The following is a 26,878-nucleotide window of genomic DNA, read 5'->3' as shown; positions in this document are numbered from 1 at the left end:
CTGGTGACACCATGAAATCACTATCACAGCCCCATTCTGCCTGCTTCTGGGCTTTTCGATGCGATAGAAACAACTTTTATCTTGTCCAAAACACTTATTTTTTCTTGTTTTGTCTTTTGTTATTGGCAGTCAAAACTACGCCTAACTAATATATTTTATTTTCAAATAAAATAATCCTTTAATTTTGTTCTAGTTAAAAGTAGAAAATATTTTAAAAAATCAATTTAGGTTTTTGTATAAGAGCACAGCTCTAAAAATAATGTTACACGATTTTCTCTTTTCTGGTTTTTCAATTAATGCTGTCTTAAGAATTTAACACTTTTTTTTTTTGCTGCATGTCTACATTTTTCTTTCGTACATTCAGTTGACTTCAAATCTTAATCATCTCTTCATAAGTGGTTCAAGCCTTAACCTTTGAAACCATTGCCTAAAGCTAACTAAGCTAATTAACTCTAAGTTAGCACTAATTTCTTCTTTCACTTCTTCCTTCTTACCAGGATAAAACAGTACTATTTAATCTCTCAAGGGACCATCTGCTTTATTTATAGGGTTCAGTTAGTTACAGTTTTCTCAGTTTTTCTTTCCCTCCCCAGATTCTTCACAATTATAAAATCTTAGAATTTATTCTGCCTTGTAAATTAGAGACCTCTGCATTTTGGTCTATGAGACTTCTATAAGTGATAGGTGTCAGTTCAGGCTTTATATGTTTTGGCTAGAAAATGAGTAAATGTCACAGTAACATTTATATGGTTACTTTAAGCTCCATAAAATGACTTGTTCTTATCAACTGTGCTTTGCAAGGAGATCCAGTCAAAGTTCAAAGAGATGATCTGTCTTTTCTATCTCCTTTCCAGGGTCCCATTCTACCCAGGGGTTTGTATTAATAGATGAAATTCCAGACTAAAATGTGGACTATTCCTACAACATTCTCTTGAAATGTGAACTATTCCAACAGCATCCAATTTTCAGAGGAAAAATCTTCTTTCTAAGAACCAACATAAGGAAAGAAATAAACAGTTTGTGAAAATAAAACTTGATGAGTATTTGGATAAGGCAATACAAGTTTTATTGACTACCATGCTGATTTTGCTATCAGTCACCAGGATAAAGTATAGATTTTAATTTGCATGCAAATCTATGGAATATGATGGTGTGGTTGTTTTCTTGAAAAATTTAAATAGATTACTACCTCCTCCTATTGAGAGAAAACTCTTTTAGATAGTCATTGTACAAGTATTTCCTGCATCAAGTAGCTTACACTTTATCGAACCACATTTGAGAGCACTTCCCCCTTTTAATGGGGCTTTATTAATTGCTTTTGTCTCTCTCTGTCTCTCTCTATATACACATACATATATAAAATGATATATGATATATTTAAGTTTATACATATTTATCATATACATATATTTAAATTGAGGCCTAAGGAGGTGTATCCTCCATAGCAGGTTAGATTTTATTATGCTTTAAAAGAAAAAAGCACCCTTGATTGTTTTATTGGTATGATTTGCTATTCTCTAGTACATTTTGAAGTGTTCCAACACCAAGGGGCAGTGAATTTTATCCTCCCTGGGAAAATATTTTGAATTCTAGAAGAAAGAAAAGTAAGCATAAAATGCAACATTTTTCTGAGGAAAAAAGCTGCAAAGTCAAGTAAAGATCAGTGTTAAACTAAAGGTATTATCCGCCCTCTTATAATACACTAAAATTGAAAACATTAGGAAAAGTTTTTAAATATTTTCTGTTGTATTTTTAAAGCCCAGTGTATTACCCTACAAGAAAATTATGTTTGTAAATGTCATTTTTAAAAATCAAACTGTACTGTCTTACTTGGGACAAGCTTGTATCCTGGTGGTGACAAGGCAAGTAGAAAGTTTAGAATCTCAGGAACTCTCTTTACAGCCCAAGCACCAACACTTTCAATGAATAACTAGGCCTTTATTGAAGATTTGGAGACAAGAAAAATAAATTTTACACTGAGAAAAAATGATAGCCTCGAGAGCTTCTTTTATTCGATGGCTTCTCCAAACTGCTAAAGGCATTTTAATTTGGTACAGTGGAAGTATCAAGAAGCTGTGAGTTCCATCTAGAGACAAAACTTCAGAGCTTATTTAAGCTCATACCTGTCATGCTGATTCTGTCTATGTTGTTGCTTTTATGGTAAATCTGGAATCTTCCATTTGGGAGAAGGCAGAAATACAAGAATACAGAGTAGAGTGTTAGCAAGTTCTCAGCAATCCAAGGACAACTGGCTTCTCCCTGGGAAATTGGCTTGAATTCTTAAGACTGAGCTCCCAGAGAGCTGAGAAGCTCACTTCTGAGTAGTTGGGTTCGTCCCTGGATTTGAAAGACCTTGATGCTGGGAAAGATTGAAGGTGGGAGGAGAAGGGGACGACAGAGGATGAGATGGTTGGATGGCATCACCAACTCGATGGATGTGAGATTGAGCAAGCTCTGGGAGTTGGTGAAGGACTGGGAAGCCTGGCATGCTGCAGTCCATGGGGTCTCAAAGAGTCAGACACAACTGAGCAACTGAACTGAACTGAACTGGAAGGCCAGACTTGCTGCTGGCCCAGGGAAATTCATCAGTGGAGTTTAGTGTCAGCTGATGGTGGAAACAAACACAGACACAGATAAAAGCACTCACCATTTCTGGGTTCTCTGCAGCTTGCTTTGCCATCTTCTCTGAGATCATCTTTTTCAAGCAGCTACTTAGCAAAAAAGCCTAAGAAACCCAGAAATAAAGAACTCTTTCAGTTAAAGACTTCATTCTCTTCCCTCTTCATACTGAGAAGCAGGTTTTGTGCCCTGTCCTCCAAAAGTATGCTTTTAAGAATTTAGAGTTCTTTGACTTTCATTAATTTCATAAGCTGTAACCAGCAAGTAACCATAAATTTTCTCAATTACAGGGATATACTTGCAGTAAATTTTTTAAAAGATAGATTAAAAATGACTAGGATCTCTATTTAACTGTATACATAATGATTGAGAGATCTATTAGTAGGCATACATATTAACCTGTTTGAAAGGCTATATTAGCACCTTATGGCTCTTACTGAACTGAAGACATAATTAGTCATTTTTCTTCCTTTTTTAATTTTCCTTGTATTTTTAGTCATTCATTGTTAAGATTGACCATTGCTCCTAACACCACCTGTGGCTTATCATTGGCTCATCACTGCTAGTGGCAAGACACACATCATATACATCTTGGTGCACAAAAGCTGGGGTTTTCCTTTCTCTAGGAACTTTATCCCATGTGCCAAACTTAAGGTTCCGCTGTGATTTCCTTTTGCTCCTTTCCCACAGATGTTTCCCCCCCTCTTTTTTCTGTTGTCAACTCTTGGACTGTTCATTTCTCATTCAGCCCCACTGAGGTTTCAGACAACACAAGCTCAAAGCTTGAGGCTAGAGAACTTTAGTATAAATTTGTGCTCAAGGATGGTCCCTGAACTTGGGGGTGAGGGGTTGACAGAGAGGAGGAGAGGGGAGAGGGAGGGAAAGTTCAGCTTCCAGTGGCAGCTGATGTAGAGCGCTTTTGGAGGACGGGATACAGAAAGCAGAACTAGAGGGCGAAGGGGCTACATAGAGGGGGCGTTTCAAAGTTTTACAGAGCTGGGTTGCATTTTATTTAAGCAGAGAGAAAAGAGGGGAAAGAAAGGGCTGCCCCCAATAAGGAAAAGAGTCACGGATGTGGGGGTTTATACACATAAGCAAATCTTCCTTCCCGCCTCAGCGAAGAACGAGCCCTGTTTATCTGTGCGTGTGTCACCTATGCGACATCAGGGTACGAAATAGGTAAATGACAGCAAACCCTGAGCCGATGCAGCTGGGAGGGGTGTTTAACGGTGTCCCACAAGGTGCAGACTGATTCCCTACGCCTATACAACGTACTGAAGCCCGTGTGCCTAGAGTCTATGCTCGGCAACAAGAGAAACTGCCGCAGTGAGAAGCCAGAGCACTACAATGAAGAGTAGCCCCTGCTCCCTGCAACAAGAGAAAGCCGAAGTGCAGCAACAGAGACCCACCACAGCCAAAAAATAAAATATGAATAAATCAATAAATCTTACTGTATGTATACAAAGGGACTAAGCTTCCATTTAAAGGGTCCAGGAAAAAGTCGGGCCAAGCCTGCTTTTTGTATTTGCAAGGCACACAAACCACATTTCTGCCTTTTGCAGAAGTAGCCCTTGGGTGCACATCGATAAATCCACACTCCAAAGAAAGTAAGACCTGACTAGGACTCTTTTCAAAGGATGTTTATTGCACCTCTCCTTAGTGGCTTAAACTCATTTGTACAGACTAGATTAAAAGACCATAATAAAATTTAACTACCGCACTTAGCATTCGGAGGGAAGGGGATGGTTTTGCTGCCAAAATCTCTCTGTGTGCTTCCACGTGACTGCAGATCTTGCCTCAACAAACCATCCTATCACTCCCCTAAGGATGTTTTATATTTAAGGTGAACCTGGGGGACCATTTCTTCAACCTGGGATTTTGATTTAGTACTTTGTTTTTCAGAGGACATGGATATCTATTATCTCTTGATCAGAACTGTACTAGTGGAGAGTTAAAACTGAGCTTTGGTTGCCTAAAACTGGAATGCTGCATGGAACACAGAACTGAATGTGATCACCAGGCGCAGTGGTAAAGAATTTGCTTGCCATTGCAGGAGACGTGGGTTCGATCCCTGGGTCAGGAAGATCCCCTGGAGGAGGGCATGGCAACCTGCTCTAGTATTTTTGCCTGGAAAATCCCATGGACAGAGGAGTCTGAGCAAGTGAGCCTGAGCACGCACACCAGGTACTCAAGTTGAATATAATGTTGATGCAAAGATTACTTTGATATTTTGGTTTTGTTTTAGAACACTTGCAGCTTTGACTCCAAATTGAAATAGTTTAAGTTAGCTAAGTAAAAAGAATTTCCAATTGGATCTGGCATAGAGAAAATTAGATTTTTAATGGATTTTTTTATTTAAAGTATTTCACATTTACTTCAGATTTAACTATTGCTACCCAAAAGCCATTGTCCCTCCTTCCCTAGCAACAGAACCCTGATTTGAGAATGACAAAGTACCCAGCTCTAGGCAATGACTCATGCTTATCCTAAGTTGGTTATGAATCCTGTTCCTCTATGATAAATGCTTGCTTCCCAGATTCCCTTGAAGCCAGACTCCCTTGAAGCTAGGAGTACTCATGTGACCCAGTTCTGGCCAGTAAGACAAAATGGAAAGTCTACTGGGGGGTGGGGGGGTGGTTCTGAGGTATGACTTTTGCTTTTATCTACTTGGAAAAGGCCAAAAGCATTATAGGGATGCCAACATTTCCCTCTAGTATTCTTACTAAGTGAGATGATAAAAATTTGTATTGTATAAGCCAGAGGCTGGCAAACAAATCTCGCCCCATCCACTTGTGTTTATAAATAAAGTTTTATTGGAACACAGCTGTACCCATTTGTTTATATATGGTCTGTGGCTTCTTTTGTGCTACAACAATAGAGTTAAGTAGTTGCAACAGAGACCATATGAGCCTAAAACCTAAAATGTTTACCATCGTTGATTCCTCAAGAAGTTAACTGATCCATGGTCTAAGTCACTGATAGTTGAGTCTTCTGTTACTTGGTAAGTAAATTTATTTCTAAGTTATAGTAAAGCTTTGGTGATGAGTAAAATAAAACAAGTTTGAGAGCCGGCTCACTGGAAAATACTCCGATGCTGGGAAAGACTGAAAACAAAAGAAGAGGGCAGTAGAGGATGAGTTGGTTAGATGGCGTCACCGACTCAATGGACACGAGTCTGAGCAAACTCTGGGAGATAGTGAAGGACAGGGAAGACTGGCGTGCTGCAGTCTGCGGGGCCGCAAAGAGTAGGACTTGACTCAGCAACTGAACAACCACAAAATAAAACAAAACCAAAACAAATAAATGGGATTACAGGCCTAAGAGCGCATGTGTGGCATACTCTACTATTCTGCTCCACTTGGGTTAGGGCAAGGTGCTTTGTCCACCCCAGCATGCAAGAGAGCATTTAGCACTGAAGGTCTTCCTGCTCTGCCATGAGAACTTACCTGTTTGGTGTAAATAACAAACCACCGCCAGTGACTATCCTCGCAGTACTGAAATCTGAGCTCTAAGTTCTGGTTGAGAGTTTGCTGTGGCCCATCCGTACCCAGCAGAGTCCCCTACAAAGGAAAAGATATTACTTGACATTTAGCAGGCATTTAAATGGCTCTTATGTGCTGCACAAAATATCAAAACAAGTGAGAATGTCCCTATTCCCAAGACGCTATCAGTCTTTTGGGGATAGTACAATAAATCATCATAGTTCGATATAAGTATTTTAACGGAAACAAACAGGTCTATGGAAGTGAACAGGAGGGACATCTAATCCAGACTAGGAGTTAAAGGAAGTTCTGGTGGGGCGAGAGTGGAGGGAGGGTGTTATCTGAGCAGAAGAAGAAATTATCCAAGTTTGTTGTGTGTTTTTTTGAGGGGAGGGGGTGTGCGGGTAACCAGTGGTTCCTGGAAGAAGACAAAATAAGTGCAGATGCATGAGGGGGCCTGGCACGCTGGAGTGTGGCTGAACCATTCGCTGTGGTGGATGGGGGCTGAGAGAGGAAGGGCAGGGCCAGAGCCCGGAAGCCTGGTAGGAAGCACCTGTGATTTTTGCTTTACAGCATCGATCGCTTTTTCTTCTGGTACTAGAGTTTCAAATTCCCTTGGGAAAAACCTTTCACTGTGGCTCTCAAGCTACCACAGTCAGGAAATGCTGCCCTCTTGGAGGGTGGCACGTGACCCGAGCTCAAGACAACTGGATAAATACTCTGGGTCTCTCATTCGATTCCAGGGCAGAGGATCCAAAGAGCAGGTCCTGATAAAGAATCCCTGTTTTCTAGAAATCTTGAGCTCCTCTGGTTCCTGGTTATCCTGAGCCTCTATTTCAGTCTTTTTTTTTTTTTTTTCTTTTTCACCCTTTCCTTTAAATCAGTGGGTTATCTCATATCCCTCTAATAAATCCTCCCCCCACCCACCCACCCACTAGAGCCAGAAGTATTAGTTTCTACTATTTGCTACCAAAAGAGCCCTGGCTGTTACAGGTTTTACAAGCTAAGTGGAGGAGTCTGAACTTTATCTTAAGGGCAACAGGCCATTTGTCAAAAGATTTTAAAAGCTGAATAATAACACAAATTTGTATTTTAGAACTATGGGTCTGGTAGCATCAATGTAAAAAAATGAACTGAGAAACAGCTGTTTTCAGACATAGAACAGCAGAGAATGCAGAACTGTCAACCCTGAGAAGCAGAAAACAAGAAGAGTGAGCCCTGTAGTCACCCAGTTTACTGCCTGGAAGAGTTTCCAAGATTCAGTACAGGGAGGGAAACCCAGAGTTCAGGGGTCTTGCTAAGTTGGTGAGAAAGAAACAAAACTCTGTGAAGTGGTGGTTAGAATTTATGGGATGGAAGACTAAAGACAAAGGTCTTACATAGAGCAAGAGCTCCAGAGAGCACCTTTCAAATCTTTTGGCTAAATAATGATTTGTGCATGTGTGGGAGATGCACAAATTTGCATCTGGGAAGTCTGCAGAAAGAACCACTGAAAAGCAGCAGGTTGCACAATTCCAAAAGCTCTTAAACCAGCCTGGAAATAGTTTCTATCAACCAGAGTAGAGATAACATAATAAACAAGACTCAGAGAGTTCTAAGAATGGTAGCTATTAAGTAAAGTACTAAATTAGTCCTCCAGACTGCTCTTGACTTGCCTTAAGAAAGCTTAAAAGCAAAGTCTCAAAAAAATAAAACTAATTACAAGTAATTAAATTGTGTGACAGAACAAAATCCAGTTTTCTTTAAAGGAATACAATAAAATCCAGCATTCAACAATGTAAAATTCACAGCGTTTGGCATACCATAATAAATTACCTGGTGTGCAAAGTATGAGATAAGTGTACTCTGCAAACAGGAGAAAAATCAATCAATAGAAATGTCAGAGCTGATGGAATTAGTAGACCACAATATAAAAACAGTTATTTTAAATATGCTCCATAAAATCAAAAATTTAGAAAAAATAGCATGATAAGGAGAGAAATGGGAGATATAAAAAAGACCTTAATGGACTTTCTAGAGATGAAAAATAATGTATAATAGTAGAAATAAAAATATAATGGATGGAAAGATGCACATTAGTTGCTACAGAAGATTGATGACCTTGAAATCATGACAACAGAAACTACCCAAAATTAAGCACAGAGAGAAAAAAAGACTGAAATAAAACCACAGTGAGATACCACTTTACATCCATTAGAATGGCCATATTTAAAAAAGAAAAAAAATCAGATAATAACAAGTACTGGCAAGGATATGGGGAAATTGGAATCCTCTTATGCTGCTGGTGGGGATGTAAAATGGAGAAGACACTGTGAATGACAGTCTGGACTTTCCTCAAAAAGTTAACCATAAAAGATAATCACTATGGTAGAATTAACAGCAATTCCACTCTTCGGTATATACCCAAGAGAAATGAAAACCTATGTCCACATTAAAAAAAAAAAACAACTTATGCACAAATGTTCATAGTAGCATAATTCATAACAGTCAAAAGGTAGAAACAACCATCGATGGATAAGTGGATATATCCATACAATGGAATATTATTTGACCATAAAAAGGAATAAAGTACAGATATATGCTAAAACAAGGATGAACCCTGGAAACATTATGTTAAGTAAAACCATCAGTATATCTTTTTTTAATTGTTCAACCTGCTTTTGGAATTGTTCAACCTGCTGCTTTTCAGTGGTTTTTTTTCCCCAGACTTCCCAGATGGAAATTTGTGCATCGCCCACACATGCACAAATCATTATTTAGCCAAAGGATTTGAAAGGTGCTCTCTGGAGCTATTGCTCTATGTAAAACCCTTGTCTTTACTCTTTTATCCCATAAATTCTATCCACCACTTCACAAATTTTTTATCTCTTTCTCCTCAACTTCGAAAGACCTCTGGTCTCTGTTTGGGTATCCCTCCCAAAAAAACAGTCACAAGCACCATGTATGATTCCATTAATATGCTAAGTTCAGAACAGGCAAATCTACAGAGGGAGAAAGTAAATTAGTGGTTTCTGAGGCCTGGTGGCAAAGAAATAACAAATAAAGGGTATAGAGCTTCTTTTTGAGGCATTCTAAAATTGATTGTGGTGATGGTTACACAACTCTGAATATACTGAATGCTACTGAGTTGTACACTTTATATTGTGTGGAATGTGAATAATATCTTGATAAAGCTGTTACAGAAGAAGAGAAGATTGATGTGGTATTGGTAGAGGGATGTAGGCCTCCCTCTGCGTGTCTACACAAAGATCAATGGAACAGAACTAGACCCACACAAATGTGCCCACCTGATTTTTTAACAAAGATACGACAGCAATTCAATTGAAGAAAGTATAGCCTTTGCAACTAATGGTCCTGGAGCAATTGGACGTCAATTTCACACCTTACATGAAAATTTACTCAAAACAGCTCATGGGTTTAAATGTATAACCTATACCTATGAAATCTTTAGGGGAAAAAAAAAAACACCCTGGGAAAAACTCTTCAGGATTTAGGGTTTGGCAAAGAATTTAGACTTGACACCAAAACACAATAAAGACACACAGCTTCATCAAAATTAAGGTCTTTTGCTCTGCAAAAGACCCTGTAAAGAGAATGAAAAACTATAAAGTGAGGGAATATACTAGCAAGCCACATGTCCAAAAAAGGACTAATATCTAGAATGTAAGTGCTCTCAAAACTCAATAGTAAACAAAAAATCCAATTGGAAAATGGGAGAAATTATGAAGACATATCACCTAAGAAGATACCCAGATGGTAAATAAGCACATGAAAAGATGTTCAACATCGTTAGCCATGAGGGAAAGGCAAATTAAAATCACAATTGAATACCAATACACACTTATCAGGATGACTAAATAAAAAATAATGACAGTACCAAATGCTGATGAGAAAGTGGAGAGACTGGCTTGCTCATACATCGCTGGTGGGAACGTATAATAAATTGGCACAGCTCCCTTGAAAACAATTTGGCAGTTTCTTAAAAAATTAAACTTCCAGCAATTGCACTTCTAGGCATTTATCCCAGAGAAATGAAAACTTGTGCTCAGACAAAAACCTATAAGTGAATATTTATAGACACTTTATTCATAATAGCTAATAACTGGAAACAACCAGATATCTTTCTTTGGGTGAATGTTTAAAAAAATTGTAGCTATTCTATATCATGGAATACTGTTCAGCTGCAAAAAGCAACAAACTATTGCTATATACACACCAAGCTGAATGAATTTCCAAAGAATTATGCTGAGTAAAAAAAAATCCCAAAGACTACATACTGTGTGATTATATTCATGTAACATTCTTTTATTTTTTAAGGTAACAAATTCCTTGTTTTTACTTATGTTTACCTCCTAAACACAGTCAATTCTTGTTTACACTAGCTGTGATCTATAGTTACCATAAACACTGCATTAGTGAGTTCTGACACACAGTCCAAGGGGAAATATAGGTTTAGGCTGTTGTGAACCTCTGGTCACAATGTGTTCACCAACTGACCGATGCATAACCTTGTTTTATGTGTGTGTGTGTGTGTTTTTGCTAACTGAGATTATAATTGGTGTGCAAAAAAACTGCACATATTTAATGTACACAATTGAAGAGTTTGGACATATGCATAGCCATGAAATGATCACCACAATCAAGTCATAAATATATCCATTACTTCCAAAAGCTTTATATAATATTCTTAAAATGATACAATATGAAAATGGCAAACAGATTAGTGTTGCCAGGGGTTCAGGAAGGATGACAGTGGGAGTAAGTGGATACAGCTATAAGAAGCCAACATGAAGGATCCTTGCGACGATGGAAACGTCTTGACTCTTCATTGTAATCAATGTTAATAGCCTGAGTGGTGATACTGTACTCTGGTTTTGAAAGATGTAATAATTGAAGAAAAGTGTGTAAAGTGTATGCAAAATCTCTGTACCATTTCTTTCAACTACATATGAATCTATAATTATATCAAAATTATTAAAAAACAATTAACTGTTGAAAGCAAAAATAATTATAACACAGTATGAGGTTTATAATATATGTAGAAATAATGTATGGCAACAAATACCACAAAGGACAGAGGGGCAAACAGAGGTACACTGCTGTAAGATTTTTAAACTTTTTGTGAAATGATATAATATTCAAAAGTAGACTGTAATAAGTTAAAAAGATGTATATTAAATACTCTTAAGTAACCATAAATTTAAAAGGTGTGGCTAAAAAAACAATGGAACAAATGAATGTCTAAATAATAAAATAATCTATAGAAGACAAGAAGGAAAAAACTAACAAAATTTAAAGAAATGGACAAATCTACGATTATATTTGAAGATTTGAACACTCCTTACAATAGCTGATAGAACAAGTAGAGAGAAGTGTGTAAGGATAGAGGAGACTTGAACGTCATTAACCACTTGATTTAATTGATATTTCTAGGGTTAGAGTTAGGGCAACATATGCATTCTCAACAGTGGCAGCATCTACAGTCCTCTCAAGTGCACGCTGAACATTTCAAGATATACCAAACGTTGGCCACAAAACAAGTTCCCATAAAGGGACTGAAATCATATGATTTTTTCTTCTGACCCCAAGAGGGAAAGAGTAGGGCAGTGAAAAGGGTTAGGAGGCTGCGGGATTTCATCCAGGCAGCAAATGTTGAAATCAATACGTGAGGTCAGAGAGAAAAGGAGAATCTTGAAGGTCAGCAGTGCCATAGGATGATGTGAAGAGCCGACTCACTGGAGAAGACCCTGATGCTGGGAAAGACTGAAGGCAAAAGGAGCAGGGGCCGGCAGAGGATGAGATGGTTAGATAGCATCATCGACTCAGTGGACATGAATGTGAGCAAACTCCAGGAGACAGTGAAGGACAGGGAAGCCTGGTGTGCTGCAGTCCATGGGGTTGCAAAGAGTCGGACATGACTTAGCAGCTGAACAACACCACCACCATTAGTGTCATAGAACAGATAGGTCTGCATCAGCAATTAAAAATGTAAGATAAGAGAGAAGTTAGGGATAATTTCAAGATTGCTGGTTTGGCAACCAGGGGTGGTGGTGGAAGTCCCATTTATCAAGATAGGGAACATAGGAGGAAGAACCCTAGGTTGGGCATATGGAAAAGGATGCGTCCGGTTTGGGGACAGGCTGAGTTTCAGGTGTCTGTGAATCACTTGGTGAAGATGTCAAGAATGCGGTAGGAAATACTGGACCTGTTGACAGTCATCTGGGAAACTGACTTCAGGAGATAAGTAGAGGAGAGAGTCTAGAAATGGAACCCCAGGAAACACTAGCATTTCAGGAGTGGTCAGAGGGAGAGGCAGCCCACAAAAATTAAAGGAGGAAGCAGGGGGAGCTGTGAAAAGGAAGACATGGTTGACATATCAAATGCTGCAGACAGGCCTAGTACTGAGCCAGCTAAAAAAATCCCCATGGGCTTCATGGATTTAGTAGCTGGGTGTCATGGTTGCTTTAGTAGCGTTTGTCCTCTACTCCTTAATCTCCATTTCCTGTGTAAATGGGATAATGCCTCTTGGCTCAATGGGTTATATTTAAGAACTTTATTAAGAGATGCTAACTACTTCTTATAAATATTGACCTTTGTTTTCCTCTTAATGAAAAAAAAAAGAACTTAATTAAATAGCATATGTGTCATGGCCTAGCATAGCACCTGGTACAAAGTGAGCACTCAGTAAGTCTAGGCAGAAAGCTCTCTCTTAGAAGGACATGGCAATGCAGGTGTGATGCCAGAGATCCTTACGAATAGCTCTGCTGGACTATTTACAATAGCTAGGACATGGAAGCCACCTAGATGCCCATTGGCAGATGAATAGATAGGAAAGTTGTGTTACATATACACAATGAAATATTACTCAGCTATAAAAAATAAAAGAACACATTTGAGTCAGGTCTAATGAGGTGGATGAAACCAGAGCTTATTATACACAATGAAGTAAGTCAGCAAGAGAAAGACAAATACTGTATATTAATGCATATACGTGGAATTTAGAAAGATGGTAACAATGATCCTACAAGCAGGGGAGCAAAAGAGACACAGGTGTAAAGAACAGAATTGTGGACTCTGTGGGAGAAGGCGAGGGTGGGATGATCTGAAAGAGTAGCATTGAAACATGTATATTACCATATGTAAATTACACGACCAGTGCAAGCTTGAAGCATGAAGCAGGGCACCCAAAGCTAGTGCTCTGGGACAACCTAGAGGGATAGGGTGGGGAGGGAGGTGGGAGGGGGGGGGTCAGGATGGGGGGGCACATGTATACCTGTGGCTGATTCATGTTGATGTATGGCAAGAACCATCACAATATTGTAAAGTAATTATCCTCCAATTAAAATAAATTTTTTAAAAATTAAAAAAAAGAATAGCTCTGCTGGGCAGCATCCAGTTTCCAAGCATAGAGATCTTGGTACTGAGCACATATTAAGTGTTCAGTAAATGGTAGCTGTTATTTCTACATGTTTTGTTATTACCTTAGATATCCTTCAAGCAGTAGAGAAGTCTGCTGTTGGAAGGTGAGAGGGTGAGTGTCTCTACAGCAAGAGTGAGGAACTTGTAGCAGATAATAGGTAGGTTCTACTACTAGGTGATGCTTTGTGCATGCTCAGTCCTGTCCGACCCTTTGCGACCCCATGGACTGTAGCCCACCAGGCTTCTCTGTCCATGGGATTTTATGATGCTTACAGTGGCTTAGATGCCAGTCCACTCAAGGTACTGATTCAAATGGCAAACCTGTCTCCCCCATACCAACACTGTCATCCAAGAACACTAGGATTTTTAAAACCATGGATGAAGGCTTTAAATGATGGGAAAGGCAAGGTGCCAAGATACTCACAAGGAAAGTGACCTGCCAGCACTTCACTCTGTCCATCTGGAAAATGACGTCCAGGGTCTGGTTATCAGGCAGGGTTATGCAGCAGCTGATCTCATTATTGCCGACGGAAAAAAGGGCCTGGCAGCCCGGTTCTGGGTGGTCACAGGTGCAGGGTTCCAGCTGTACATATCCATAGTGCCGGACCTCCCGGGCGAGCTCCAAAAACTGCTCCAAAACGAGTGGGGATGGAGGAAGCAAAAGACTGCTTGAAGCGGATGAAAAATCTCAAGTCAGAAGCTACTGCCATTCTAACACAACACCAGGAATGGAGTCACAGTGAAAGCACCTTTTTCTTCTGGGTGACGCAGATGAAGACAATGCCCCACTCGCTGACAGGGCTGCCCAAGTTCCCGGTGTGTGCTTCCTCATTGACCATCATGTCCCTGCCCTTTGTACAGTGCTCAGACATAGTGGAAATAAAATATTCAGTGTGTGAATGATGAAGGAAGAGTAGGCTGTAATCGAATGAGTAGTTATGATTCTATCTCAGCAGATTAGAGCAGCAGAATAAACAAAAAGTGAATATTTAAAATGCTGTGTTTAAAAAAAACAACTAAGCTGAGATCAAATTTTTACAGGCTGCTTTATTTATTTTTTATTATTATTATTATTTTTTTGTCATACATTGATATGAATCAGCCATAGATTTACACGTATTCCCCATCCCGATCCCCCCTCCCACCTCCCTCTCCACCCGATTCCTCTGGGTCTTCCCAGTGCACCAGGTCCGAGCACTTGTCTCATGCATCCAACCTGGACTGGTGATCTGTTTCACCATAGATAGTATACATGCTGTTCTTTTGAAATATCCCACCCTCACATTCTCCCACAGAGTTCAAAAGTCTGTTCTGTATTTCTGTGCCTCTTTTTCTGTTTTGCATATAGGGTTATCGTTACCATCTTTCTAAATTCCATATATATGTGTTAGTATGCTGTAATGTTCTTTATCTTTCTGGCTTACTTCACTCTGTATAAGGGGCTCCAGTTTCATCCATCTCATTAGGGCTGGTTCAAATGAATTCTTTTTAATGGCTGAGTAGTATTCCATGGTGTATATGTACCACAGCTTCCTTATCCATTCATCTGCTGATGGGCATCTAGGTTGCTTCCATGTCCTGGCTATTATAAACAGTGCTGCGATGAACATTGGGGTGCACGTGTCTCTTTCAGATCTGGTTTCTTCAGTGTGTATGCCCAGAAGTGGGATTGCTGGGTCATATGGCAGTTCTATTTCCAGTTTTTTAAGAAATCTCCACACTGTTTTCCATAGTGGCTGTACTAGTTTGCATTCCCACCAACAGTGTAAGAGGGTTCCCTTTTCTCCACACCCTCTCCAGCATTTATTGCTTGTAGACTTTTGGATAGCATACAGGCTGCTTTATATGCTGGTGGTATTCACTGTCAGAGACAGTGGTGGAAACGGCAATGAAGTGAGGGCGAGAATGAATCTGATCTCTAAGTCGAGTTTCACGGCTCCAAAGTGCCAGCGGAATGTTGAATGTTGGTGATGTTTAAGGTTTAGCTTTTCCCTCTGCTTCTGTTGTTACTGAAGAACAGAGGACAGCTGCAGGTCACACCTGTGGTCCTGGCATCCTGTCCTGCTAATGTCTATTGAGGACCTTTCAACAAAGTGATCATTGGTGACTGCCTTCAGCTAACCTGCCATCAGTTTAGTGACCTCCACTTTGTTCTTCCAGCCTTCACCATGGTCCTACCTGATGGGGTGGAAGATGTGTGTTCAGAGAAGGTAGTTCTCACTTTACCACGTGGTTAAGTCAGAATGAAGACCACTCAGCGACAACCTGGCTCTTTCCCAATCCTGTCCTGAAGCAAGGTAACTTACACCTCCCTTTTGAGGGCTACGTGAGCGCTCTCTGATAAAGGGAAACAGGATGAGACATGTGCCATGAGGGACGGGTGACTCTTGGTGCCAAGTGGCGGACATATTCCAGGCTCCCGTCCCTCCCGGCCACGTGTCGGACCAGCTCATTGCACTGAGGCCCAGGCACTCAACTTAGGAGATGCATTCAGCTGCCAGACCTCCCTTTGGGTCAGTGGGAGACATCAGAAATGACAGGTGGTGAGTAGATGTTACCTGTGTGGTAGGGACAGGGCCTGAGTAATCCCGCCACAGAGCATTTAGAGTAATTTCATGGCTCTTGCTACAAAACTTTTTTATTATATGGTAAAATCCTTAATTGATTATTTTACTCTTTGATAACACAAAAAATTTGTAATAAACTGTAATACAGTCTTGGTTGCAGTGCTCTAAAAGAGGTGAAAGTGTTTGTTTAACTAAAAGTTAAGCTCCATTTCTCTAAGAAGTTGGTTATGAATAAGTAATTTGTTCAAAATGCTAGCTGGCACCTGCCATTCAAAGTAAGGGGGTGGGGGGCACTGATATTACTGCCTGTGTGAAAAGCAGAGAACAGAAATCTAAAAGGATTATCTACTTGAAAATGAGTTTCGTTTTGTTATTGGACACACCACACAGCTTGCAGGATCTAAGTTCCCCAACCAGGGGTTGAACCCAAGCCATGACAGTCAAAGCACCGAGTCCTAACCACTGGACCACCATGGAATTTCTGAAAGTTTGTTCTTTTAAGAAGTACCTAAAAAAGATAATTTAGCATGTAGAACTGCAAAAGGTATATTAGCGTTTGGCAAACTTACCTGCAGAGCCATGTAGTAAATATCTTCAATTCTGTGGGCACATGAGCACTGTTGCCAGTACCCACCTCTACTGCTCTAGCACAAAATCACCATTTGATAACACATACATGAGTGAGTGTGGCTATGTGCCAATAAAGCTTTATTTACACAAACAGTGGCCCAGGGACCATAGTTCAGTCTTTCTCTGATTTAGATCAAATGACTGTTCCTTTAAGTTAATTTCACTCATTCTCAATTCCAAGTTTTCTTGTACATGTACATAACGTAAAGCAATAGTTGTTAATGTGTTGACTCCATTAGCAGGAGAACTTTTATAAACACTTAAATAACATTGGTTTTAATAACAGTATTCTTAGATGCTTCAAGAGAAAAATCATTTGTTAACTTGAATAATGGTTCAGTTTTTTCCAAGTGAAAAAAAAACCCCACACATCCTCTATCCTGAAGCAGTACATGTGAGTCTGACAAAATAAGACATATTTTTACAAAAGAAATGGCCTCTCCTTCATTGTGTTATCTTTTTTATTCCTTATATTTAGTCAACTACTAAAGCATTGACTTCAAACAAAATGCAAAGAAAATTTAGAGGACTAAATTCATGCACTCAAAATGAGAGTTTTTAAAGATCACTATTAAAATAGTATGATAAAATGATGTTAAACATTCAACCATAGAAAATAAACTTTGTTTTATGGCAAAAACAGAAATTTTGTCAGAGCATAGCAGCATGGTTAAAAACAACAGTCTTACTGAGAAGTTTATAGACCAGAAATGTCCTTAGAATTGGTAACTGTGTCCAAAGCAATAGCAACACAATATTCATCAAAATAAAAGCTGTAAGTATAAAAATTTGCAAACACGCAGAGAAATTGAACTCCAAAATTTCTGAGACAAAGCTGTAATGGAATACCAATGGGAAAGTGGGAAAGTTAGTCACTCAGTCGTGTCAGACTCTTTGCGACCCTATGGACTGTAGCCCTCCAGGCTCCTCTGTCCATGGGAATCTCCAGGTAAGAATACTGGGGTGGGTTTCCATTCCTTTCTCGAGGGGATCTTCCCAACCCAGGGAAGATTCTTTACCATCTGAGCCACCTGGGAAGATTTCTCAGTATGCTGCTGTTGCTGCTAAGTCGCTTCAGTCCTGTCCAACTCTGTGCGACCCCATAGACGGCAGCCCACCAGGCTCCTTTGTCCGTGGGATTCTCCAGGCAAGAATACTGGAGTGGGTTGCCATTTCCTTCTCCAAATTCTCAGTATACCAAGGGGGAAGTACTAAATCATGGCAGTATATGCTTTTTCCCTCTTTTTTTTTTTTCCCGAAACTCATCAATAAAATTCTCAAAATACGGTGACTTTGAAGGATGGCTTTCTATATCAACCTAAGTGTAAATGAGTCATCTAAATTGTATTTGCATTTTCTTCAAAATCAGTGCTTTGGTGATGAGCATTGGTAAAGTATAAAGGATTTTACAAAAAGATAATACAATGCAACAAAGACCATTTCTTCTGTTAAAATATGACTTTTCAGACTCATATACTTCTTGGGGGTATGTCCGTTGGTACTGTGCCATCTTTATGGAAGTTTTAAAAATGAATATTAAGAAATAATGTAAAGAATCGGGATGGGGAATACATGTAACTCCATGGCTGATTCATGTCAATGTATGACAAAACCCACTGCAAAAAAAAATAATAATAATAATAATAATAAAGATAGTAAATGGATTAAAAAAAAAAGAATACTGGAGTGGGTTACCTATTATATACCAAGTATAATTAATTCTAGAAAAAATGAATAAAGAAAGAATTTAAAAAAATAATGTAAAGAATAATAGAACATGTATTCAAGACAGATGATGTTGGCTGCTGTGTTCAGGGACCTTCAGCCAGGAACAATACCAGGTGTTGGGAACACAGAGTATGGATTATATAAATTAGACAGACTCAGTCCTGGGCCTCGTGGTGCTCACTGCCACAGTGATTTATAGACGCAAATCCTGGAAACAACCTGACTTCCAATAATAGGAAATTGGTTAGCTAAATGATAACATAATCATAAAATAGAATACTCTGCATCATTAAAAATAATGTTGAGGGTCTATATTAATTAACTTGGCAAAGGACGCACACTATATTGTATTTTTTAGAATCTTTAAACAATAAGACTTTATTAATTTTATGAAAAGAAAAATCAATGAAGGTATTCTCATTTTTAAAAAGAGCCCCATTTTTAGTGTTTGATGGGTTTATAAATTACAGAAACAACTCAATTCCAATATGTTTCTATAACTCCCTTCCAAGAGATTTCTCTTGGTGCAATATTTCATTCACCTCTGTTCTGTTGTCTTCTTTCTGGAGAGCCTCTAATTTCTGCCTCTGCACCTCCGTGGGTTTGGCCCATTCTTTTTCAATGTCCTGTATTGCCTTAAAACAATAAAAGTTGTAAAATTAGCAAACTTAACAGAAATGAATTAACCTAACAAAAATATACTCGTGTATGAAAGGCTATAAAAACAGACCCGAGTGGGCATATATAAGGATTTAGCAGGTTATAAAGGTTACATTTAAAATTAACTGGGTGTGGGTACAATGGTTTGGGTACAACTGGTGGCACTTGGAAAAGAAAATAAAATTCTCTCTTTCCACACACCACCCAATCAAATAAACACAGATAGGTTAAAGATTTGAAAGTAAAAACTGTAAAAGAACCAGAAGAAAGTAAAAGTGAGTATTCTTATCTGATCAATAGCAAATACCTTTCTAAGATACAAAGACAAATAACATACAAATGAATATGTAATTACATAAAAATATTAAAGCCACCAAGAATAAAACTAAGAAGAAAATGGCAAACCAAGGCAAAATTGCATCATATGTGACAAAGAGTTAATCCTATTTATGTAAAGCAATAGTAAAAATATAAATACCTCTAATAGGAAAATGAAGAAATGCTATATATCAGCAATTAATAAAAAGGAATTCCAAATGACAAATACAGATTGAACCTCACTAGTAATCAAAGAATCTGTTTTCCTCTCAACTTGGTGAAGACTCATCAGTTCAGTTCAGTCGCTCAGTTGTGTCCAACTCTTTGTGACCCCAAGGACTGCAGCACACTAGGCTTCCCTGTCCATCACCAACTCCCGGAGCTTGCTCAAACTCATGTCCATTGAGTCGGTGATGCCATCCAACCATCTCATCCTCTGTCATCCCCTTCTCCTCCCACCTTCAATCTTTCCCAGCCTCAGGTTCTTTTAAAAAGAGTCAGTTCTTCACATCAGGTGGCCAAAGTATTAGAATTTCAGCTCCAGCATCAGTCCTTCCAATGAATATTCAGGACTGATTTCCTTTAGGATGGACTGGTTGGATCTTCTTGCAGTCCAAGGGACTCTCAGGAGTCTTCTCCAATACCACAGTTCAAAAGCATCAATTCTTTGGCACTCAACTTTCTTTGTGGAGAAGGAAATGGCAACCCACTCCAGTGTTCTTGCCTGGAGAATCCCAGGGATGGGGGAGCTTGGTGGGCTGCCGTCTATGGGGTCGCACAGAGTCGGACATGACTGAAGTGACTTAGCAGCAGCAGCAGCAACTTTTTTTATAGTCCAACTCTCACATCCATATATGACAACTGGAAAAACCGTAGCTTTGACTAGATGGACCTTTGTTGGCAAAGTAATGTCTCTGCTTTTTAATATGCTATCTAGGTTGGTCATAACTTTTCTTCCAAAGAGTAAGCATCTTTTGATTTCATGGCTGCAGTCACCATCTACAGTGATTTTGGAGCCCAAGAAAATTAAGTCTCTCACTGTTTCCATTGTTTCCCCATCTATTTGCCACGAAGTGATGGGCTAAGATGCCATGATCTTAGTTTTCTGAATGTTGAGTTTTAAGCCAACTTTTTCACTCTCCTCTTTCATTTTCATCAAGAGGCTCTTTAGTTCTTCTGCACTTTCTGCCATAAAGGTGGTCTCATCTACATATCTGAGATTACTGATATTTCTCCTGGCAATCTTGATTCCAGCATGTGCTTCATCCAGTCCAGCATTTCTCATAATGTACTCTGCATATAGTTAAATAAGCAAGGTGACAATATACAGCCTTGACATACTCCTTTCCCTATTTGGAACCAGTCTGTTGTTCCAATGTCATGTTCTAACTGTTGCTTCTTGACCTGCATACAGATTTCTCAGGAGGCAGGTCAGGTGGTCTTCTATTCCCATCTCTTTAAGAATTTTCCACAGTTTGTTGTGATCCACACAGTCAAAGGCTTTGGTATAATCAATAAAGCAGAAGTAGATGTTTTTCTGGAACTCTCTTGCTTTTTCTATGATCCAACAGATGTTGGCGATTTGATCTCTGGTTCCTTTGCCTTTTCTAAATACAGCTTGAACATCTGAAAGTTCATGGTTCACATACTGTTGATGCCTGGCTTGGAGAATTTTGAGCATTACTTTGCTAGTGTGTGAGATGAGTGCAATTGTACGATAGTTAGAGCATTCTTGGCTCAAAGAATGGTGTGATCAGATAACCACAATCTCTCACCTAGAACCAGACATCCTGGAATGCGGAGTCAAGTGGCTCTTAGGAAGCATCACTACAACAAAGCTAGTGGAGGTGATGAAATTCCAGTTGATTTATTTCAAATCCTAAAAGATGATGCTGTGAAAGTGCTGCACTCAATATGCCAACAAATTTGGAAAACCCAGCAATGGCCACAGGACTGGAAAATCTCAGTTTTCATTCCAATCCCAAAGAAAGGCAATTCCAAAGAATGGCAATGTGAAGACAAATATATATATAATATTCAGAGTTGGCAAGGGTTTGAAGAAATAGGAAGTTCATATAGATCTGACACAATTTAAACAGGTACAACTTTATGGAGATAGTTTGGCATTTAAATCTAAAACCCTCTACAGGAATGATAAACATAGATGTAAGAAAAATGTATTATTAAGGCTATTATTCCTACCATTTTTAATATTGAAAAATTTTCAACTATAAGTTGTGGCAAACATATGTATAATGTTTACTGTGTGTCAGGCAATGTTCTAGTTGCTCTAAAACAAAATCAGCCCCAGCCCCTCCTCTCTCTGGTAACTATTAATTTGTTCTCGGTATCTACTTAGTTGCTTTTGTTTGCTTTGGTTTGTTCATTAATTTTATTATACTATTTATTTATTACTTAATTTATATTTTGATGAAATCATTTGTCTTTCTACATGTAACTTATTTTAGCAAAATACCCTCAAGGTCCATCTGTGTTGTCACAAATGGCACAATTTCATCTTTTTTATGACTGAGTAGTATTCCACCCAAGGAATGCTTGAAGCCACCAGTAGATGAAAGAGACAAGGAACAGAAACTCTCCTAGCACCTTCAGAGGGAACATGGCCCTGCCAATACCTTGATTTCAGACTTCTGACCTATGGAACTGTGAGAAAATAAATTTTTATTATTTGAGAGCTCCTCCTCCCATAAAGAAAAAAGTCAATCCTCACAGTACCTTATGAAGTAGGTACTATTAATAAATGCCCCAAAATAGGTGATAGAGTTTAGGCACAACCAAGTAATAGGTTATGCTACTATTTAAAATTATGTAAAATATTTAACAACATGGGAAGAGTCTATGAGACATTGATACTTAAAAACATGTCAAGTTACAAAATAAGGGCATAGTAATCAGATCCTGATTTTTATAAAACAAAACAATAAATATAAACCAAGCCCCAACGACCTTGTATGTTACACTTAGGAGTCATGAAAAATGGATGTGCACATGAGTGAAATGAATTAATAGTATACAAAATAAAAACACTGAAAAAGTTAAGAGTTTATATGTATGGTTGATATAAGATTTGGGATGATGTTTACTTTTGTTTTTGAGTCCTTCCATATCTGCGCATTTTTTTAAGATGAAAACAAATTTTATAACTGAGAAACAATGAGAAGTGAATACACTATTAGGCCCTGTTGGCTGGGCTTTGGGCAACGGCCACCAGCAAATGTTCCCAAATTCTGACTCCCTCATGGGCTGCTCAGTCCTCTGTCCTAGTCTGCACCGCGGGTTCAAGCCGAACAACACTGGTCTCAAAGCCAGAAATCACTGAAGACAGATGCCCCCTGGATTTCCTGAACCCTCAGCAACTTTTCCTGTGCTCTTCCCCTCTTCTCCTGGCATGCAGCCTCCCGTCCCCTTTATGCTTCCTGGCCCCAGGACAGGCTCTGAGATCAGCTTTCCATCTCATCAGCTGCAGACACTTACCCCGTGCTATGCTGACCGTGTGTGCTGCGCTAAGTCGCTTTAGTCGTATCCAACTCTTTGCGACCCTGTGTCTGTAGCCCCCCAGTCTCCTCTGTCCATGGGCTTCTCCAGGCAAGAATACTGGAGTGGGTTGCCATGCCTCCTCCAGGGGATCTACCTGAGCCAGGGATCAAATCTGCATCTCTTCTGTCTCCTGCATTAGCAGGTGGGTTCTTTATCACTAGCTGACATCATGCTTTATTTAATGGAGTTTTCCACGGGTCCTCAAACTGTTAACCCTTCTAGAGAAGAACCAGAGTCCTTTACCCGAGTGTATCTTGTTCAACTTCTTACATACAGCAAACCCACAAACAATTCTTTGCTATCAAGTACTTTATACCTTAGTATATGATAGTCTAAATATAGTATATGAATATACTGAATATAGTATATGAATATAATATAGTATATGATAGTATACACCTTAGTCTGAATGTAAGTCTATGTGTTATGTCCCTCATATCACTGAGGGACAGGGTATGCCTTAGCTCCAAGAGGAGAAAGAAAAGCTGAATACACTTTGACATTACTATTGAAGTTGGGGAAAAGGAGACAGATTTAAAGAGGAGAAGAAAAATAACTACTATTTGTTGGGAACCTTTTTTAGATAAGTTTTCTCATTGACTTTTTTCAAATGGTTCTGTGGGTTAGGAACATTTACGCCCATTTTAGAGATGGGTAAAATCAAGGTCCAGAGATGTTATAACTTTCAAGACAATCCAGTAAGTAAGCGGCAACAGTTGGATTAAAACCCGGATCTGACTACTCTACCAAGCCCTCCTCCTACTGCCCGAGACACTGAATTTTGACCACATAGGCAGCTACACACCCCCAGATTTTCTCCTTATTGTCAACTGTTCTCAAAACTGAACTTAGATACCATACCTAAACTAAGAATGGAATTAGCATGGGTGTGAAGAATGGAACACCTTTTCTTTCATGAATTCACTTGATCTTAGAGCCCTGTAAGGACTGTTAGAACCTGGCAACGATGTCAGAGAGAAACCTGACTAAATATACAAGGTAAACAGCATTCATGGTGGTAAGTAGGTAAGTACTAACTACAGATACATCATTCATCATTAGAGGATCTGGGACTCTCAAATGTAGAGCTTTAAATACCCAAAGGAGAAGTAAGATAAATGTTTTTGTTTTACTACCCTTGAAAACCTTTGACCCTGATTATGATTTCACAAGTCATCACTCAAATATATTATATACAGTGCCTCACTCCAGACAGTGAGAGTCAAGTTTAGATAAATGTCTTTACTCAGTTATATGGTTCCCCGAAGACTGGCTGACGGAGACTCATGTGGAACCTAATTTATAAAATTGCATGAAATCACATAAGTCACGGTTTTCATGAGCTTCAGTCACACACACTCTAGTGCTCTCTGCAGTCTACAGTAGTGAGACATGGAGGGTACGTGCCTTTTTAAACAAGGCAGCAGCCACTTGGCTCCGGGTGGTTGAGGCAGAACAGATTAAGGCTAGGGAGCACGTTGGGCCAGTACAAGGGCACCAGGCCATGGGGGTATTAGGAGGGTAGTGGTCAGCCCACACTCCCCTCACCACACCACACGCCGGATGCACGGCTTGACCTGCCTGGGGGAAAGGGCACCTTTTTCTAATTTGTACAAATTGTAACCAGGCCAGCGGGGGCCCTGCTGAAATGTAGGCCCAAACCGGACAGAGCCTTCGGTATTTTTTAGAAAATCCAGAAACTTCTATTTTTATAGGCAATCTTCCACTTTGTTTGTGGTTTAGTTGCTAAGTCATATCCGGCTCTTGCGACCCCATGGACTGTAGCCTGCCTGGCTCCTCTGTCCATGGGATTCTCCAGGCAAGAATACCAGAGTGGGTTGCCATTTCCTTCTCCAGGGGATCTTCCTGACTCAGGAATTGAACCCAGGTCTCCTACATTACAGGCAGATTCTTTACCAACTGAGCTACAAGGGAAGCCCCCACTTTGTTTAATGTCATTCAAATTTTTGAAAAGAAGAAGGAAGGAAACACCTTGTGGTATTGGCTCCTGGGACATCACTAGACACACTAACTTTAAAAAAATTGAGAGTATTTCTTAACGGTTAATTATGATGGCACCGTGATTTATCAGAGGAACTCCCCAGACTTCTTCCATTGACTTTTTTTAAAAGGATGATTGCTTCTCGCTCACTCATATCTCCCAAGTGCCCAGGACACAGTCTGTGCCCTTGGCCATTCAGAGTCTAATTAGCAAGACACAGACGTGAACCCGCATTCACAACACTGGGTGGGACTGCCACGATGGAGGGCAGAACAAAATGCCAAGGGGGCAGAGAGGGAAGGGACAGAGAGGACTTCCCAAAGGAGGCAGCAGTTGTGGTTCCATCCCTCCTGCTGGCCTTGGGCCCCCTGTCCAATTCTCAGGAGCTTCACTCGAACTTGAGAAATGATAAAGGCAGAGGTTGTTATGACATCAGCTATATTGTTTCTTGCAAACTTTGCCAGGCCAAGAGCTAAGGTTTGAATATCAGTCTGTTAAAGCTGCAAGAACACTTAGAGACTGTTAGTTCAGTTTCACAGGGAGACATTGCAGTTCCAGTTGCAGAAGGAAGAAGTGACCAGTCCAAGGTCACCCAGAGGAGACAGCCACTGACGCCGCAGGGGACAGAAGACATTTTTAAAACTACCATTCAGAAACCATATTTTCCCAAGCCACAAGAGGGGGAAACACCATCAGTTTCTCCCTGGTTTACAACTCTTTAATGACGATCAATAAACATATGATGCTAGTAGTTGCTAATTCTTGTTACTCTGTATCCCTAGAAACCATCCCACAGAAACAATATTAGAATTCGGTGATGCATTGTCAACCAAGGATGCACTGGCAAATACACCAGATATAACTAACAAGGTATTGTAACAGCAAGGATACCGTGGTGCTGAGCCTCAGGGAACATTTAAAATGGTGAATTACATTCCAACTCATGTAACAGGGGTAAAAGTACATTGAACATGATTATGCATGGATCAAAGCAGGACGTGAAATGAGCTGAAAACTATATTCTAGCCATAAAAGCACAATAGTGTACATTAAACATTTAAGAAGTGATATTTTGATTTGCCTTCTTAGAGTTTCATGGAAATCATTTACTAGATGGTCTTGGTCTCTTAAAAAGTCACCTAAGGAGAAAAGGGTGTGAAGGTTGTGACTCCTCCAGTGACATTCTGGCTGCTGGGTCCGCTGTGACTGCTCAGTCAGACACCCAGCTTCTCTGCCCTGTGCCAAAAAAGCCAAGGTCCCTGCGTGGGGCTGGTGGTCTACTGGGGGAGATCTCTACACAAATGAGGCTCTATTTTGTCAAACTGAAAACTCCACTGATTTTATGATGCCATGATCTTGTGTGACACTAAGAAAAAACACTGCCAAATAAATCACGACACAGACCACGAGGCAGTCCTATGCAGCGTATCCCTCCCGGCTGGTAATTGCTTTCATTTCTTCTGAGGCATCTGGCGATTTCTCTCACCTGCAGAGGCACTGCTCAGCCTGTGCTAGGCAGTCCTTTTGCTTAATCTTATAAAACAGAGCAGTTTCCTCTCTGTGTGAACATAAAGCACTTGGTTGTCCCTTTGCAAGAAAATGTGAAACATGGAACTGTGGTCATGTCTTCAAAGACGAACATTTGCTTTCCTGGTACAAAAGGGAACCCTGCACTCTGTCTTTGCCTCTCTGCGTAAGCAACTCCCTTTCCATCCAGAATCATACTTTTTGAAGTGATTTTAAATGACAATTAGACTCAACACATCTATCAACAACACACCTAATCCAACTAAAGGGAACGGCTATTTATCAGTTGCTGCATAACAAACCACTCCAAAAATGAAGACTTGTTAAAAATAATCTAATTAAAGCAATGGAATTGCTGAAAACAAGAC

General features: G+C 39.6%; 1 protein-coding gene across 1 annotated transcript in view; it reads right to left on the bottom strand.

The window, feature by feature from the left end:
* The window catches only part of SNX31 (sorting nexin 31), an 81,385-nt gene that overhangs the window by 6,290 nt on the left and 48,217 nt on the right, over positions 1–26,878 (bottom strand). Inside the window, exons 9-12 of the mRNA XM_061122862.1 lie at positions 18,988–19,080; positions 13,945–14,148; positions 6,066–6,179; positions 2,648–2,725 (exon numbers count right to left, since the gene is read on the bottom strand). Coding sequence (XP_060978845.1) covers positions 2,648–2,725; positions 6,066–6,179; positions 13,945–14,148; positions 18,988–19,080 — 489 coding nt within the window. The remainder of the gene's footprint in view (positions 1–2,647; positions 2,726–6,065; positions 6,180–13,944; positions 14,149–18,987; positions 19,081–26,878) is intronic.

This window comes from Dama dama, chromosome 21 (genome assembly GCF_033118175.1).
Source record: "Dama dama isolate Ldn47 chromosome 21, ASM3311817v1, whole genome shotgun sequence".
NCBI lineage: Eukaryota > Metazoa > Chordata > Mammalia > Artiodactyla > Cervidae > Dama > Dama dama.
The sequence above is the reverse complement of the archived record's forward strand: the minus strand, read 5'-3'. Positions and strand labels throughout refer to the sequence as shown.